Source organism: Desmodus rotundus, chromosome 1, assembly GCF_022682495.2.
Source record: "Desmodus rotundus isolate HL8 chromosome 1, HLdesRot8A.1, whole genome shotgun sequence".
NCBI classification, from domain to species: Eukaryota; Metazoa; Chordata; class Mammalia; order Chiroptera; family Phyllostomidae; genus Desmodus; species Desmodus rotundus.
The window spans coordinates 172,495,781-172,512,939 of record NC_071387.1 but is presented as its reverse complement, the minus strand read 5'-3'; the positions used below and the strand labels follow the sequence as shown (position 1 = coordinate 172,512,939).

Sequence of the window (17,159 nt, the reverse complement as noted above, 5' to 3'; positions counted from 1 at the left end):
CTTAATTTTTTCTTTTAGAATAGTATCATAGCTATAGCAGAGTTTAAGCTATAAGTTTGAATTTAAGACTTGCTATAGTCTTAAATTAGCAAATCTTACTATAGCAAGTCTTAAATTCAAACTTCCATTGTTGATTTATGTGAAATTTTGGTAAAAAAATTAATTGGTGTTCAACATAAAAAGAAAATTTTTAAATGTTTCCTTGTTGAATCCCCAAAATTTTTTAGTCTGCATACGTAATAGATGGACATCAGCACAAGAAAAACATTTACATAAGAAAACTTACTTGATTAATTTATAAAGGACAATTAGTATGTCTTTGACATCTAACTTTATTTTTTTATAACTTAATTACATGAATAATTTAATGTTTGGAAAATACAGATTTCATTAAATCTATAATGAGATAGATTCAAGAAAAAAATACAGCAGCCTTGAGTTTTTTCATATGTTTACTTTTTATTGAATTTGTTAATACTATAGAGTTCTTTCATTACCAAACCACACCTGAGAATTCAAAGAAAGAAATGGTACAATGGACAACCTGTCCACCCAGAATACAGTGTATTAAACTTGATTCATGTGCATTTTGATAATTTCTTAATCTTGTAAAAAGTTCTAACAGGAGTTGGTTTTACATCTTCTGCAGACCTTCAGATTTCTAATACAGTATACCAATAAATAAGTTTGCGTGCCTGGCTCATTCCTTAATAACATAACCCTCAACAAAATTTTGCTGGAAAAAAAAATGCATACTTCTGAGGGAAAAAATCTGTGTCTGAATGTCCAAGAGATTTGTTAAGGTTTTTGGTTGGCAAATGAAGTCTTCAGTTTAACCAAAAATCCCTCGTTTCTCACCTACTCATCCAGCCTGTCCTTGGCTTGCTCAGCAACTCACCCAAACACATCGGAAGGCAGGCATTTTGCCTGCCACCTCAAATAACACCAACATTATTGCCCAGAAATGGTTGGCAGGTCCTATCAGGAATCCTGTAGACCCCCAGGAGTCAGATTCCTGCATTGACACTTTTATGGGAGTGTTTGGTTTTGTGTATACGTGCTCACCTGAAAGAAATTTGCTCAATTTTATTAAAAAGTTCTCTCTAATTTAAATTTAATTAGGTAATACCCATTTGTATATTGACTTTAGACCAAATAAAAATACCTAATTTTTATTCTTTTTCTGATTCCTTTTAGAGTTGGTGGTTGCAGGGTTTTATTCAGAATGACTTTAGGAAGAGAAGTGATGTCTCCTCTTCAGGCAATGTCTTCCTATACTGCGGCTGGCAGGAATGTTTTAAGGTGGGATCTTTCACCAGAGCAAATTCAAACAAGAACTGAGGAGCTCATTGTGCAGACCAAACAGGTGTACGATGCTATTGGAATGCTTGACCTTAAGGAAGTAACTTACGAGAACTGTTTGCAGGCACTGGCAGATTTAGAGGTGAAGTACATAGGTGAGTAGGATGCAAAAGCACATCAATATTTCATTATGTGGGCATTGTGAACAATTTTACGTTTTCTGTGTTGGCAGTCCATTTTCCAATTTTACAAGACATTGATTTTTACGTAATGATTAATTAATTGCTTGGAATTAAATTACTAAGATTAATATTTTATATTATGTTGGCAAAGGTGTACACTCTCATTTCATCTGCTTTCTGGGGAGCATTGACTATATATCAAAACTTTTAAGAAGTTCAAACCCTGGCCTAGTAATTCCACATCTATGCATTTTAATCTAAGCAAATAATCAGATACAGGAAAAATCATGTACAAATTTATGTATAAACAGGTATTCTATCATAAGCAAAAGCTTGGAAACAACCCATAAGTGTCAACTAATAGAATGACTAAATAAATTATGATACATTCACCCTTTGTAACACTGTATGGCCATTAAAACCATGTTTAGAAGCGGCACTTAATGACATAGAAAAAGGGACATAGAAGGAAAACTAGAAAGAAATTTTAATAATTTAATAGCACAAATATTAATAATTGTTAATATTTGGATGGTAGGTTTACAGTTGATTTTTTAAATTTTTCTCTTTAAGCTTTTCTCTATTTTCCATTTTCCCTACACTTAAAGTATATTATTTATATTATATGAGTATTAGACTCTTTGAGTTTTAAGAAATGAAGGTTTGCATAGTTACCTGTAGGGGTTGGGTGTATTTTGTAGGACAGTTATGACTAAACAACCTTAGCTGTATGTCCAGGCTTCATAAGAACATAGTACTATATCTGTCTTTCTGGATATCGTTAACATTAGTATGCCTTCTGGAATTTGGGAGGTTGTCCAGAATCCACCACTGCCCTAGTGACCTGGTCATCACTTTGCCCTCTCTGACCCCTCAACACCAAGAGTTCCCTCCCCTACCCCCTGCCATAATGGGGACTTGGCTACTTTCCCTGACCTCTGTTTCCATTTCAGTCTCTGACTCAACTACCAACGGCATCACTCTCATTAATGGCCACTAAAGCTTGCTACAAGTCCTGACTTTAAACTCTTAAAAAGGCTCTGATTGGTCTTGTTCATCAAAGTCAACAGGGATGGGGCTGGTACCCATGCAGCAGAACTTTCCCAGTAAAGCAATTTCATGTGCAGATCAACATCTCCCACCCAGACTTGGTCTGCCTCTGGTTCAGATACTCACTTCTTCAGTCACTTATGGCCAAGATGCTGTGCCAGTCTGGTAACGTATACATTCACCAATATAAAAATCAGTGGGAAAAAAACAAAGTATTTTTTAAAAGAATTATCTTTTCCCCCAATAATACATCTTTTAAACATACTTTTAGTTTTGTGATGTTTCTTCTTACTCTCCTATGAATTTATCTTTCTGGATTAATCATCCTAAGAATAGATTTTTAAAGACTAACTTTCTCTTATCTGTGTATGTTCTCAGAGTTCATTCTGCCTCCAGCAAGAGCTGTTAAAACCCCACTCGTCCAGTGTCAGGTACTGGACATCAGTATTGTTTATAGCTTGGCAGCTAGAGTGGAAGTCTGGTTCCAGGTCTTTGTGGCAAAGTAAGGAAGGAAATGGTTTCCAGTATCATTGTTTGTTTAAGAATATGTTCCCAATTTTAGGTTCCTGTATTTTATGCCGCTCATTTAAGTTTCTGAGCAGTTTTACCCTACTTAATAATCTTTTTGAGCTCATTTTAAAAAGAAACAAATTATAACTATATAGTTAATTATATCACTTATACAAGTGCTGTAGGTATTAAAATTTAAATGTTTTATTTTTTCTTTTATTAAAGGGCATAAAATTATATATTAAACCAAATCCTAAAAAATTATCTAATTTGATTTTTTAAAACACATTATGAACTTGTTTAGATATCTGTGGCACTTTTCTTACACCTTGATTTGTAACAGTGCTTTAAGAGGACTGAAAAAAGTGAGGTAGCTTGTCTAACTGTACAGTTTCTTGGTACGTAAAGGGTAGCTATCCTGTTTACCGTATATCTCGTGTATAAACTTTACCTACTTACAACACCTTTAAAAGTACTATAGATAAAATAAAAGTATATTCATTGTCACAGCATAACCACAGCCATCTCTATAAACCATCCTCATTTGTTTCTATACTATGGGTTATTTTATTGACATCGGATTTTTGCCCAATTAAAGTCAAAATACAAATACATGAAAAACCCAAGAACAAGTTTAATATGTGAAAATTAGAGTAGACTACACTAGCACCATCATTTAACAGGATAGCCCCAATATTCAGCTCAGTGGATGTGTCCACTGAGTTTCCCAAGAATCTTCTGAAATTGTTTGGAACTCTCTATGTTTGTATGAATGTTTGCACTGGGGGAGGGCCCGTAACTTAGATTAAATTCTTTACGAAGTCTGTAGTAAAGGTTAAGAACTTCTATTCTCAATAAAATCTATCCCACTAAATTGTTTTTTAAACATCCTCTGTCCCTGCCCTTCCCCAAGCCTGCACTCTGCTTCTCCAACCCTCTACTGAGCGCTTCCTGTTGACCTACCATCTGCTAAGGTCCAGCCTTCCCCATGAGGCACTGCGCAGCGCCTGGCCCTCAGCATTGTTGACTTTCAGTTACTGTCCCATTCATAACCTGCTCTATCCTGTATTATTCTTTTTTCTCATACACTGTTCCCCACCCCGAGTCACCCGATTATAAAATTCCTCAGTATATGAACTATGCCTTTATCTTTCTATATTCCCAGTTTGCAAATCACACCCAAAGCATACATTAATAAGTGCTTACTGCACACCCTTCTTGTTCCTGGGAATGCCACTGGGACAGCCAAGCCCTGCATTAAATGCTGTTTTTTGATAGCCTTAGGAGCCTTTATAGAAAGTCTAAAATGAACAACTTTTATCAGGATAATCATTCATCTAGATAGGAGGTATTTTTCTTAATACTGACTTGGTGAGCCCTTACAGTTTTCTCCTCTATTAACAGTGGAACGAACCATGCTAGACTTTCCCCAGCATGTCTCCTCTGACAAAGAAGTACGGGCAGCAAGTACAGAAGCAGATAAAAGGCTTTCTCGTTTTGATATCGAGATGAGCATGAGAGAAGATATATTTCTGAGAATTGTTCATTTACAGGTAAATGATGTTATGAATCCCTTTAAAAGAAAAAAAAGTCTGCAATAAAAAACTAAAACCTTTGGCCAGCAATAAAAAGTACTTGATGCTCCTAGATTTTCTTTCTAATTACTGTAACAATAGACATAGCACAGTGTTATATAATGTTACATTATACCACTTAGGTTTATGTTTAGCTGTTAATTGTATTCACTGAAGATTAAAGACCAAGTGTAAAAGAGTGTACATCTATAAATCTAAGGCTTCTTAGCCGTCATGCACTTGATGGCTCAATGTAAAAACCTCTTTGAATCTTCAGAATATGGCAAGGTTTATATTAGATCAGACCAACTAGAAGCAAGTGGAACTGAGTTGTTTATCGGTAAATGCCGCGTGGTCTTGGCCTTCAGACTTGTTGCTGCTGCACACCGCAGTTGATCTTCGCACTTCTGAGAATTCGCATGGAAATCATGGGTAATGAATGTTGTAGGCAGGTCTGACCTGAGTGTTTCTGGTCTTTTCATCACCAATGTGGATTGGATTTCTAGCATTTTTAGCTTATCTTTGCTTTGAATTTTTAATTTCATGATTTTTGGAAAACTTTAGCAATTTGTTTGGGAAACAACAAATATTTTATAATCGTAGGCATTTTTGTTTAATTTTACATGCTGCTTTATGCAAAAATCTCAACAATTTTGTTCCTTTTAGCAAATTTTGACAGTTGAAATGAAAAAGCAGTATATCAAATGTTTTATTTGCAGCTCACTATAGAATATATGATCAGACTTAATGTAGACATGTAAGAGTGTATGCTGTCTCTTCCCTTGTGTCAAACAAGCACTTTTCACCCTATAATCTATAATCATCTCTGTGGCTCAGAATTGTTCTTCTTTTGCACTATAAAAATAACAAAGTAAAAGAACTTTATGATTATTTTTTATTAACTAAATTCTTTTTGATCCTAGTTATTATTTTGTGGGATTCAAATTATGGCCTTTACAGTCTATTTTTACTTCATTCCCAATAATCTAATTTCCATTTGATCTATGTATTACATATGTGTTTTAAAACATTCCTTGGAATTTCTTACTTTCTTTAGCTGTTTTCATCCTGACTTCTAAGTCCTCATTTGGGATTTTCTAGCCTCAAAAAGGTATTTCAACCCACATCCATTAAGCAGCTCAGCCACTCCCCTTTTCTCCTCCCCCAGCCCCAGCAACTGCCAGTCTGCTTGCTTTCTGTCTATGGATTTGCCTGTTCTCGATATTTCATATAAGTGGAACCATACAGACAAATGGTCACTAGACTTAGCATGGTGATCACATCGTAAGATACATAAATGTCAAATCACTATCTTGCACACCTGAAACTAATATAATATTGCATGGCAACTATAATTTAGAAAAAATTTTTAAGGTATTTTCATCTTAATGTCATTGAGTCAGATGTTTTTATTACTGTTCCACTGTCTCTGATTTTTATGAATGTTATCAAAAGATGGGGGGTTTGTCACTTTAGATTTCTTTTTTTTTCTCTTTGGGCTTCTCTGCTATGCTTTTAAATTTTGTATATACTGTGGACTGGCCCCACCAAGTTCAAGAACAAAGTGCTGCCTCTAGAGTAGACTAGGCAGTAGACTAGCACAGCGTAGTGACTGCATAAACACCAGTGCATCCGTCAGACTTGTGTACTTGTCTGGGCTGGTTCACTTCAGGTTTTGTTGTAATAATTTATAGTAGTTTCAGATTTGGTCCCATAATTTTTCCTTTTTCCAATGGAGTAACTACCCTCATCCGTATGGATTATTATGTGAACATTTTTAGGAGCTTTTACAATGTCTGTTAAGGCTACATAATAATAACTGTAGTGTTTGTTTATGCATTGGAGCTTATTTGGTGAATTTAGTTACCTTTAAATACCTTCCTTGACAAATAGTTGTTTATTTGGGCAGTGTTTGTTAAAATCTAGAAATATCAGTATCAGTTCTATGCACTCTTCTGAGCACTTCAGTAAATAGCAAATCTCATTCTCCGGTCCTGACAAAGATTTCTCAATTGTTGGCTAAAAAGCCAGCAAAGATCAAAAAAGGTTTTACAGATGCTCTTTCCATTCATGTTGATAAGAAAAATGTACAGTGTCTTTATTGATAAAACAATCCAGTCACACAATATTTTATTCCAGTGGCCTGCTAAGAAATAACTACAGAAGAGGGATTCTTCAGTGAAATAGAGTCTGAATTATGCAAGCTAAATTGGGAAATATAGGTATCTATTGTAATATTATTTACATATATTTTTTTAGAGCTGTGGGCTCTGGTGTTGCCAATTCATCTTAGCCAGCTAATGGCTTAAACAGGAGAGTTTTAATGTTACAATGTATCAGGCATGTCCAACCTGCAGCCTGTGGGCCACATGTGGCATATGGCCCAGGATGGCTATGAATGCAGCCCAACACAAAATCATAAATTTACTTAAAACATTATGAGATTTTTTTGTTTTCAGTAGTGTCTGTGTATTTAATGTGCAGCCCAGGACAACTCTCACTCTTCCAGTGTGGCCCAGAGACGCCAAAAGGTTGGACATCCCTGACTGTAAATGAATAGATCATGGGATTAAATACTGTGACGTACTTGAACAGTCATAGAGACCTAGTGCCAAAATAAAATACAAGAACCTGTGCCTTAAAACCATGGGGGGGCGGGGGGGAGAAGAAGGGAAAGAAAGAAGGAGGAATGGGGGAAGAAGGAAGAAAACGATGTCCAAAATTCAGTATGATAATGGTAATTCCTTTTACTTACCAGGCCTTCTGGATTTTGAAATATACTGAGTCTAGTCATTGGTCACAGTCAATACCACTGAAACTTTGTCAAGCTCTTAAAAGCCTAGGAATCCCACACATAACATCAACAACCTTGCCTTTGTTTCTTCATTAGATAGGCACCATTTTTGCTTCCCAGGTACTTACCTCTCTTTTCATTTACTGCATAGTAGACATTACTTGCTAATGTATCTTTTTCTCCTTCATATGATTTAAAACACCTCAAGGTTATTCATCTTTGTCTCCCTGGTGCCTGGGATGCCTAGGAGCTCAGTAAGTGTGTGCTGACTGGATCTGAACTAGTCGTGCCGTGTGGTTCCACACTGCTGGTGTCCCCCTGCTGCCCGTGGCCCACACAAAAGCAGTGAGTCTTGTGACAGCGCACTGAGTTAGCAGTCCGCAAGCAGGCCTCTCGGCAGCCCTTCTGTCCTGAAAGTAGGGAGTTGCTAAGGAATGTCCTCTTCACAGTAATAGGATAGAAACCTAACTGTGAATGTACTGATTAAAAAACACACAACAGAAAAAAACTACAAATAGAACAACACATTTAATTAAACAAGTTATACCTCTGTGTAAGCTTTTGCAGTAATAGTGTCTGTATTATCATACTCTGTTGTCTTATATTTCTTTAGCATATTTGAAGTTTATGAATCCATTTCTCTAAATGGTATTCAGAGGAATACACTTTAACCCCCAGAGTTCTTTCAACAGCGTTGTAATTTCTGCTTTGAATACATAATACGGTAAATCCCACTAACATAATTTGTCACTTACATATTTTAGAAACTGGATGTGTGTCTTGTGAAGAAAAGGACAAAAGTCATGGGAAAGGAGGTGGGGAGGATTTCAGGGAAACTAGGAAAATTTTGCACTTTTTATTATGATATGCTAAAGAATTACGAATTAAGGATGGCACTGCAGTCATATGGCATGTTGGGCAAAGTACTAAACTAAGAATTTGAAGAAATTATTTCTACCACCGTTTTTACCACTAAAAAGCTACATGATCTTAGGAAACTCCTTCACCCTCAGCCTGTAAAACGAGTGCACGAGATACGAACGTATGTGTAAGTGTGTGCACACGTTCACACTTTTCCATAAAAGCTCTTTGTTACAGGAGGAAGTTAGGGGAACACTAAGTCTTGTCACCACAGAGATTTAAAAAGGGCTCTGCTGTCAGACTTGAAAATTACTTCAGAGACCTTTAGCCTTCCCCCACCCCACCTACCCCTACTCCTACAAAGGAGAAACTTCACCCCAGAAGGCCTGAAACCTGGTGCGGATACAAGGAGATTAAGTTCTTGTTCAGGAAGGAAGGTGCGGCTGCCACAGAGCCGTCTAGAAGTGTTGACTGATTCCTTCTTAGAAACTCCTTGGGCAGTAACTCTGACCTTGCCTGGCCAGTGTAAGGGAGAATATGATCCTGATGCACTCTGGGACAGGAATGTGCTTCAGAAGCACTTTTCAGAAGCGCCTTATTCCTACCAGAGACCTCCGGAGATTTCTTAACCTCAGAGTTGGACTGGCAAAGCATGTCTGGTTATAATTGAATCAGATTTTTGTTAAGTGTCATTTTTGTGGTAAGTCGCATATTTCAGTAACAGATAATTAGTCATATTTTAATTAGACCTAATTCAGGACTGATTTTTCTCACAACATGCTTCCACCTGTTTACATATTTGGAGAGTAAGTAGTTTTACCTAATCTAGACCATGAATTTGGAGTTTACTGTGCTGAGTATGAAAGAGGATCCAAAAAACCCTGGAATTTATTTGTAAAAAATTATATATTTATTCATACATGTTTAAACTTCAGTCACCTTCAGAGTACTCTCCATTTGAAGCAGTACACCTATTGAGACCTTTTTTTCATTGCTCAAAACAGTTTTGAACTCCTTGATTTTGATGCCTTTTAGTGCTCCTGCTTTTTTTTTCCACATGAGCAAAATGTTTCCCTTTAAGGACTTTTTTCATCTGGGAAAAAAAAAAGTTGCTCGAGATGAGATTGGGTGAATAGGGAGTGTGGAGCACAGGGGTCATGCCATTTTTGGTCAAAAACTGCTGAACAGTCAGTGGGATATGGGCAAGTGTGCACATAAGTCACCTATCATGCAATAGGCAGATGCATTGAAAGAGTCTTAAAAAAAAAGGTCATTGAAGCCGAATGTAGCCTCTCACAACAATGCTAGCTGGCACACTGATACAGATGGATTCCTAGAACACTCACCTAGTGGGGGAAGCCTGTACTACAAGAGGCCTGCCCTCCAGAAGATAATTCTGGTTTTGGGCTCACCCCCCTTGTACACTTCCAGGCTTTCTGAAGTAGCAGCCCAGGAATGGCAAATCCAGGCCCATTTAGAATGAGAGCCCATCCTGAGTGTAGAGTAATTCTGCTTACATTAGCTGGTCAGACTTGTGATAAGCCTCTGTCCCAACCTCAGGGCTAAATGTGACCCACTGAACCCCTGAAACCCAGGTACCCACACTGCTGTCCAGCTGTATGCCTGGCTTCTGTCTTGGCTCACTGCCCTGCTGGGAAGGGTCTCTGCCCTCTGGGAAGAGACCTGCTCACTTGGGCCCTGCACAACTTACCCAGGCCCTTGTCTCCAGGGGTTTTTTTTTTCCCCCCTCTCCCCCACTACACAGAGCTACTGCCTTTGTTCCCAACCTTACAGCGTGTAGTATTGTACTATCTAGAAACTCCTGCTGCCAAGCCCCACACCTCAGGACAGTCTTCTGGCACTGTTAAAGCCAGCCATCAACAACTCAGGCTGTCCATCGCATCCACGTGAACACTGATTTGAACTGCTGGCCATCCCTGAGGGACCCAGCCCATAGCCCAGTTTATCTCCATGGCCATTCTGCATTTCTTCCCATTGCAGACACCTACCTGCTGCTGAGATCCCAGTGTATGCCAACACCAGCTAGGGAGGGTTCCAACTCCAGTCATGCCAGCATGCTCAGAAATGCCCCCAAGGACATAAAGGAGGTTATTTTGGAAAAATGAGTCTAATTGTTCTCTGCCTCCACTGAGAATAAAGGCAGAGGAAACTGTGAGTAATCTATGAACAAGTGTTTTACTGCTGTGACATTAAATCTTTTATTGGTAGGTAAGGTGAGACAGAGGCTCTTGCATTAAGTAGTACCCTCATTTAAAGTACAACTCTATTAACCTGCTACAACAAAATGTTAAAAATTACAGAATTATTGCAGCAAGAGCCTTGTGCCAACCATCTAAAACACAGGTTCTAAAGCTAAGATCTAATTAGTTCTTTTAGAGATCTAATTAGTTGGAAAAATATAAAGCTCAGGGATAAGACAGCCCAGGTCTTTCACGGAGAAAGAGTGCAAACAATGGTAGGTCTCTGAGGCTGTAGAGACAAGTCCCTCATTGGCCTTCAACCAGACTGAATCTGTCACTCCTCTGTCTGGATTCCACTTCCTCCCAGGGACCTCAAGCTGACCAGCCTTCCAGATGTGCCACGTATATTTGGCACCTGTTTTGAAGGAACATCTGGTGTTTTTGTACCTTGCCGCGGCCAGGGGAATTTTTTATTTTCCTCCAGGGCTCTTCGTTCTCTTGAACGAGTGCTGTTCACGTTGCCACGTGCAGGTTGAAACGTGCTGTCCAGCATTCCTCCTCTGTGTGCTGTGTCGACGCACTTTCCCCACATAACTGTTCAGATGCAGCTTGCTGTCATCCCCTGATCTCTCTTGCCAAGTGACAGTGAGCCATTTTGAAAGTGTTGGAAGCCTTTTGCTGAGGTTTAGTCAAGCTGCAAAACCTTTTTTTGGCATGTTGGCAAAAGAGTCCCACTCTCCATTTGTGCAGAATTTGCCCTTTTTTTTTATGCCTGCCTCTCAAGTGGAACCAGGTTAGCAGATGATGGAAAATTAAATCCAGATGATTTGTGATAAGGAGCATGTTTTGTGAAAAAAGACCACTGGGTCATGGAGAATGCTCAGAATGAGATTATGCAAATGTTTTTATTATCACACTTTCAAATAGCACAGGCATCTTGATTCTGATGCAAGGCCAGGCAATTCTGGTTAGCTTTTTATTTATTCAGTTTTTCTGTTTTAAATGAGCAGAGGCTCACTAAAGCATGAAAGAAATTAGGTCTTCAGAAGAGCCTGCCTCACAACCACCTATGTGCTTCGTAGCCACAGAGATGGTGAATAAATTTGCTTCGGCCTCATAGTTCATGATTTACCCAGACACTGTACTAACAGAATGGTTGTCACACTCTTTCATTTTAGGAAACCTGTGATCTGGGGAAGATAAAGCCTGAAGCCAGACGATACTTGGAAAAGTCAGTTAAAATGGGAAAAAGGAATGGGCTCCATCTTCCAGAACAAGTACAAAATGTGAGTTTATGTTTCCTTTTCTTAGGAGGACAAAAGAAGTAAAACAAAATGCAACAACTACAAAATGGGAAGTGCATATTTTGATATGGGAAATAATGCATAATTAAAATCCATTTGCAATGTACTTGACAGTCAGTGGTTTTAAATTCTACAGTACAACTCCTATTTATCTCATGGTGACTGACAAAGAACTGGTAACTTAATTTTTCTTTAACCACATCCAAGTGTTATTTGTGTCATATGTGCTGGGCTTATTTTCTCTGCTCTATCTCACATTCCCAAATACCTAGTTCCAGTCTCAGTATTTTCATTCCCTTGGTGTAACAGAGATAGGGCACTGGTGATAAAATCTGTATGATGGAGAGTTTTAAAACCAGCACTTTCAAATGGAATACCCAATGATTACTATATGGCCGGCCCTTAAAGGTGGAGAGATTAGCTGGGGAAAACTGCTTCTCAAACTTTTTCTTTTGTCTAATGCCAGTCAAATCTTCCAGTTTCAGAAATTAACTCAGCTGCAGAATTAACTCATTCTTTGGAAAGGAAAATATAACCCATGATTTACTTCCAGGTGATTCTTTGAGGGCGTAGAACTGGAAAGAAGTTTAAAGGAAACGCAGACCAAGTGATGTCAGCATGGTAGATACACCGGAAGGCACCGCTGAGATATGGGCGCCTTTCTCCCACTGACGTGCCCTTTGAACACCTAGTACCCTCTCCATTCTACTCACAGGAGAAATCTGACTGATCTCACTTATCTGACTTGCCTTCCAGGTCCATCATCAGCTCTGCTTGGGCCATGCACACTGTATTAGTTAAAATGGGTTTGGTGGTAGCTAACAACAGCCTATTGGAACAGTTTAAACAAAAGATTTACTTGCTTGTATAACTGGAAGGTCCAGAGGTGGTTGGGCTTAATGGGCTAGTTTGATCCCAGTGCTCAGTGGTGTTTTGGCCACCTAATTTCCCTATTCCTCTACTCTGTCTTCTTCACGGTTAGTGCTATCCAGAGGTGGCTCCTTTTATTTCTAAAATGGCTACAAATCTAAAGCCCCCACCATCTAGAAGGATATAGAGAAGCCTCCATCAAACCTCCCTTCATGTCTTAATGGACTCAATCATATGCCTAATCCTGAATCCCCCTTTAGTTGGGGGCGTGCCAGGCCAGGGTTACCTGAACCAGTCCGTACTGCAGTGCAGGTGGAATGACCTGGCTGGTGCAGAGGTCACACCCCTGGAACATCAGATAGAGTCAGGTCCCACACAAATGACATGGCTGCTGTGGAGTATGGAGGTAGTGGAAGGGAACTCGGGCAGACAACCAGGGTGTCCGAAAGTGACACTGTGTGTGTCAAACCGAGTGTCCCTCAGAACTACCTGGAGGGCCGTTAAAACTCTGATCACCAAAGCCCACACCTCTGTGAGTGTGTGTTTCAGTGGCTTTTGTGTGGGTCTCAAGAATTTGCATTTCTGACAAGTTCCCAGGTGGTGTTGATGTTTGTAGTCAGGGCCACAACATGGAGAACCAGTGTGGTTTAAGTAAATTTCATTAGCTAGCATTTTCAGAAAAGTGGGACAGATTAATAAAATTATTTAATGTTTTTTCTTGTGGTTCCCTTCATCCTGTTTCCTTTGATCTCCCACCTGATACTTTTTAGATGAATGTTAAGTCTCCTAAATCACATATGTTTGAAAATGCTCCATAAAAACTAAGACATAACCCTTTTCCCTAAAGCAACCATAGAATTATTCAGTTCTTTTAGCTTACTTCAGCACCTTAAGACATAACCTTTTTCCCTAAAGCAACCATAGAATTATTCAGTTCTTTTAGCTTACTTCAGCACTTTAATTAAAAATTAAAATTGAATTTTTAATTCAATGAATGAATTAGAAAACATTCAAAATATCATTATTAACAGGCTAATAGATTCATTCATTCATTTAGCAACTGTGTGTGTACTACATGCTAGATGCTGCTTTGACTCTACCTCCTAAATTTACTCAGTTCTTGCAGCTTTACGAAAATTTCTAACACATCACCAGATTGCTATTTTATTTATGTTACAGACAGATACTCAATGGACACAACATACAAGAGTTCAGCAAACTAACCAAGCACGTCTAAGAAAGTACTTCCTGCCCTGACTGGTGTAGTTCAGTGGATTGAGCATGAGCCTGTGAAGCAAAGGGTCACTGGTTCAATTCCCAGTCAGGGCACATGCCTGGGTTGAGGGCCATGTCCCCAGTAGGGGGCTCAAGAGGCAACCACACATTGATGTTTTACTCCCTCTCTTTCTCCTTCCCCTCTCTCTAAAAATAAATAAATAAAATCTTTTTAAAAAAAGTACTTCCTGGGTGTTGGAGACAAAAGTCAATCTTCATATAAAGTGAAACTTACTTGACTGATAATGATAACAATAAGAGATTCATTTTAATGTTAAGGTCCTGTATTTGTATTTTTGTTTCAGGAAATCAAAGCAATGAAGAAAAGAATGAGTGAGCTGTGCATTGACTTTAACAAAAACCTCAATGAGGATGATACCTTCCTTGTATTTTCCAAGGCTGAACTTGGTAAAATTTTATTATGTTTCTACATTAAATTATATAATTCTGGCAGATAATGTCACCTCACAGTTTGCCAAATCAAAGTTAAAAGAATTGTTTAAAAAATGATCCAGTCCCTTCTACAGAATCCACCTCCCTTCTACAGAAAAGACAGCTAAACCAGGCCTAGGTTACAGGCTAATACGAGTAAATACTGTTTCTAGAGACAGTCCTGAGATTTCATAATCTGTCTTGGATAACTTATGCTGTTGTTTAACAGCCTTCAGTTCTGTGAACATTTTTGCCTCACAATGTCTCCTACAGTGTAACTTTAGTCTCTTCTTATTCTGTTCTGGATCTTGCTTGGCTTAATTTGCCTGTTCTCCAACAAAATACCATCTGCATAATTGCACCGAAGCCTCTTCATATATTGAGTTAGCATCTCCTGAGGCACCTGTTCTCTAACCACCACCCCCTTGATATTATAAGAATTGTCATTTTATTTGAATTCCTCCACACAATTCCTAGAGTTCATAATGGCATCATGCCAATGTTAAATTAAACAATAATTAGAGAATTTTTTGCAGGTGCTCTTCCTGATGATTTCATTGAGAGTTTAGAGAAAACAGATGATGACAAGTATAAAATTACCTTAAAATATCCTCACTATTTTCCTGTCATGAAGAAATGTTGTATCCCAGAAACCAGAAGGAAGATGGAAATGGCTTTTAATACAAGATGCAAAGAGGTACTTATGAATGTTCAGTTTTTTGGTTGGTTGGTTGGTTTTTTGTTTGTTTTTATGGAAAACTTTAAGAAAAGGGTTTGCTTTGTTAACCAGTGTTGAAGCCAACTCAGAGACTAATATTTCTATTTGTATGAGCATTATGCCTCCTAATCCCTCAGACCTAGAATAATTAGCCTTTACCTTGCCCATCGACAACTTGCCTGGTATGACCACAGGCTAAGCTATTCTAATAAAAATAGAATGGATTAAATAAACTAAAAGTTGCATTCTTCTCCCAAGTCAGTAGTCAGGGGCTGATGGAGCATCTCTCTCTCTCTCTCCTCTCCTCTGTGACTTCCAAGGACACTTTAATTGTCATCATTTCCCAATCTGTAAGGGAGAGGGAAAGTAAAGTACAGAGTAGGTATCTTTAAGAATAAAAGACCTGGAGATGACATATATCAACTACATGCATATCACATTGACCCAAATTCCATTGTATAGCCATATCTAGCTGTAGGGGGGGCTGGGAAATGTAGTCTTCAACTGATAGCCATTTGCTCAGCTGAGTGGATTCTATTAGTAAAAGGAAAAGAGGAAGAACTAGAAATGGATTTTAAGAGTCAACTAGCCAGCCTCACTACAGTCTATCCAAGTAACTGTGAGCACCTCTTTTCCCCATTCACCAGCATCGGATCCTGTGGGGAACCGTTCCAAGCGTGGGAAATGTGGCTCAGCCTCCTCTCGGAAAAGCCAGTGGGGAGCGAGGTTGGCGGGCAGGACCCATGTCCATGGATAAGTTCTCCAGTGGGAAATCAGGCCTGCATTGTACTTAGACTGCTATGAGACTTGCTCTTGATAAAACTCCCTCACCCTAAATTGAGGAAGCAAATGTTTACTGAGTGTCTTTATCTTTCTAAAATCTGGGCTAGACCCTCCAGGTATGGGACATAGCCTTTTCGACCATTTCTCCTTTTACATTGCAAATATTCTCCTTTTACGTGGCAAATATCCTCCTTTGATGTATTCAGTGACATCCTCTCTTTTGTCAGCAAAGATAACCACCCAAAACTAACCTATGAATAATAAATGTGGACCATCTTTGATGTAGGGGGCCTAGGAAAACAATAAAGCCTGTCCAGGCAGGGGTGAAGGGGGCTCTCTCTAACTTGGAGAGTGGCCACGTAGCCCCTTTTCCTCCACAGGATTTCTGTAGTCCGTGTGTATGTGTGTTTGAATACTGAAACCTCAACAGCAGATCTTGCTGGCCGAGATCTGCGTCAGGATCCCACCGGTTACTGCCTTGAGCTCAAAGACTAGTCTCTCTGGGTGATACGCAGTCCTCCCCAGTTGTAGCTTCTCATGGTCTAGCAACCTATGAAAGGAAAGACTGGCTGTCTGGCCTGCTCATCCCCAGCACACACACACCAGTAGTAGAATAGGAACAGAATGGCCACAGTATGAACTCCCATTTGGAAAAGAAAACAATGGGAAGCATAGTTTGGCAGGAATTGTAAGGATTCTGTGTATGGGAAGTTCCTGGGATAACCCATTGGACTTACAGGGTGGTTGCAAACCTAAAAATACATGTAATAACTCAGATTTGGATCCAGTTAATTGCTAATGTTTGTTTTTGTTGTTACTGTTTATTACTAGGAAAACACCAAAATTCTACAGCAACTACTCCCACTGAGGACCAAAGTAGCCAAACTGCTCGGCTATAGTACACATGCTGACTTTGTCCTTGAACTGAACACCGCGAAGAGTACAAGCCATGTAACAGCCTTCCTGGGTTAGTTCTTTCTTTAAAATTAGTTACGTATTTCCATTTCTATGACTGTTTTGCTGCATGATACCAACTGGACAGAGGGCGTTAGACTCTAATATGCTTTTGAGGACATCCTATTTGTTATTCATTCAAGAGAAATTTATTGATCACCTACTATGTATTAGATACTGTGCTTGGTTCTAAGGGTTACCCAGTGTTTATATTATTATTATAGTCCTTGTTTCATCTATATTGTATCTTGATTGGGATTTTATTTTATTTTACTTTATTTATTTTTGGAGAGAGGGAAAGGAAGAGAGAAAGGGGGGAAGAGAAACATGTATGTGCAAGAGAAAAATC

At 38.8% G+C, this 17,159-nt stretch overlaps 1 protein-coding gene across 5 annotated transcripts in view; it reads left to right on the top strand.

Annotated features, from left to right (window-relative positions):
* NLN (neurolysin) overlaps nucleotides 1-17,159 on the top strand; it is a 73,233-nt gene that overhangs the window by 25,799 nt on the left and 30,275 nt on the right. For 4 of the 5 annotated variants that reach the window (XM_024578433.4, XM_024578434.3, XM_053913181.2 and 1 more), the window contains exons 2-7: nucleotides 1,198-1,457; nucleotides 4,449-4,597; nucleotides 11,653-11,760; nucleotides 14,229-14,331; nucleotides 14,892-15,052; nucleotides 16,688-16,823. In XM_024578433.4, the coding sequence (XP_024434201.2) occupies nucleotides 1,198-1,457; nucleotides 4,449-4,597; nucleotides 11,653-11,760; nucleotides 14,229-14,331; nucleotides 14,892-15,052; nucleotides 16,688-16,823 (917 nt within the window). Of the gene's footprint in view, nucleotides 1-1,197; nucleotides 1,458-4,448; nucleotides 4,598-10,274; nucleotides 10,446-11,652; nucleotides 11,761-14,228; nucleotides 14,332-14,891; nucleotides 15,053-16,687; nucleotides 16,824-17,159 lie in introns of those variants that run through there. The other variant, XM_053913192.1, reaches the window with a different exon arrangement.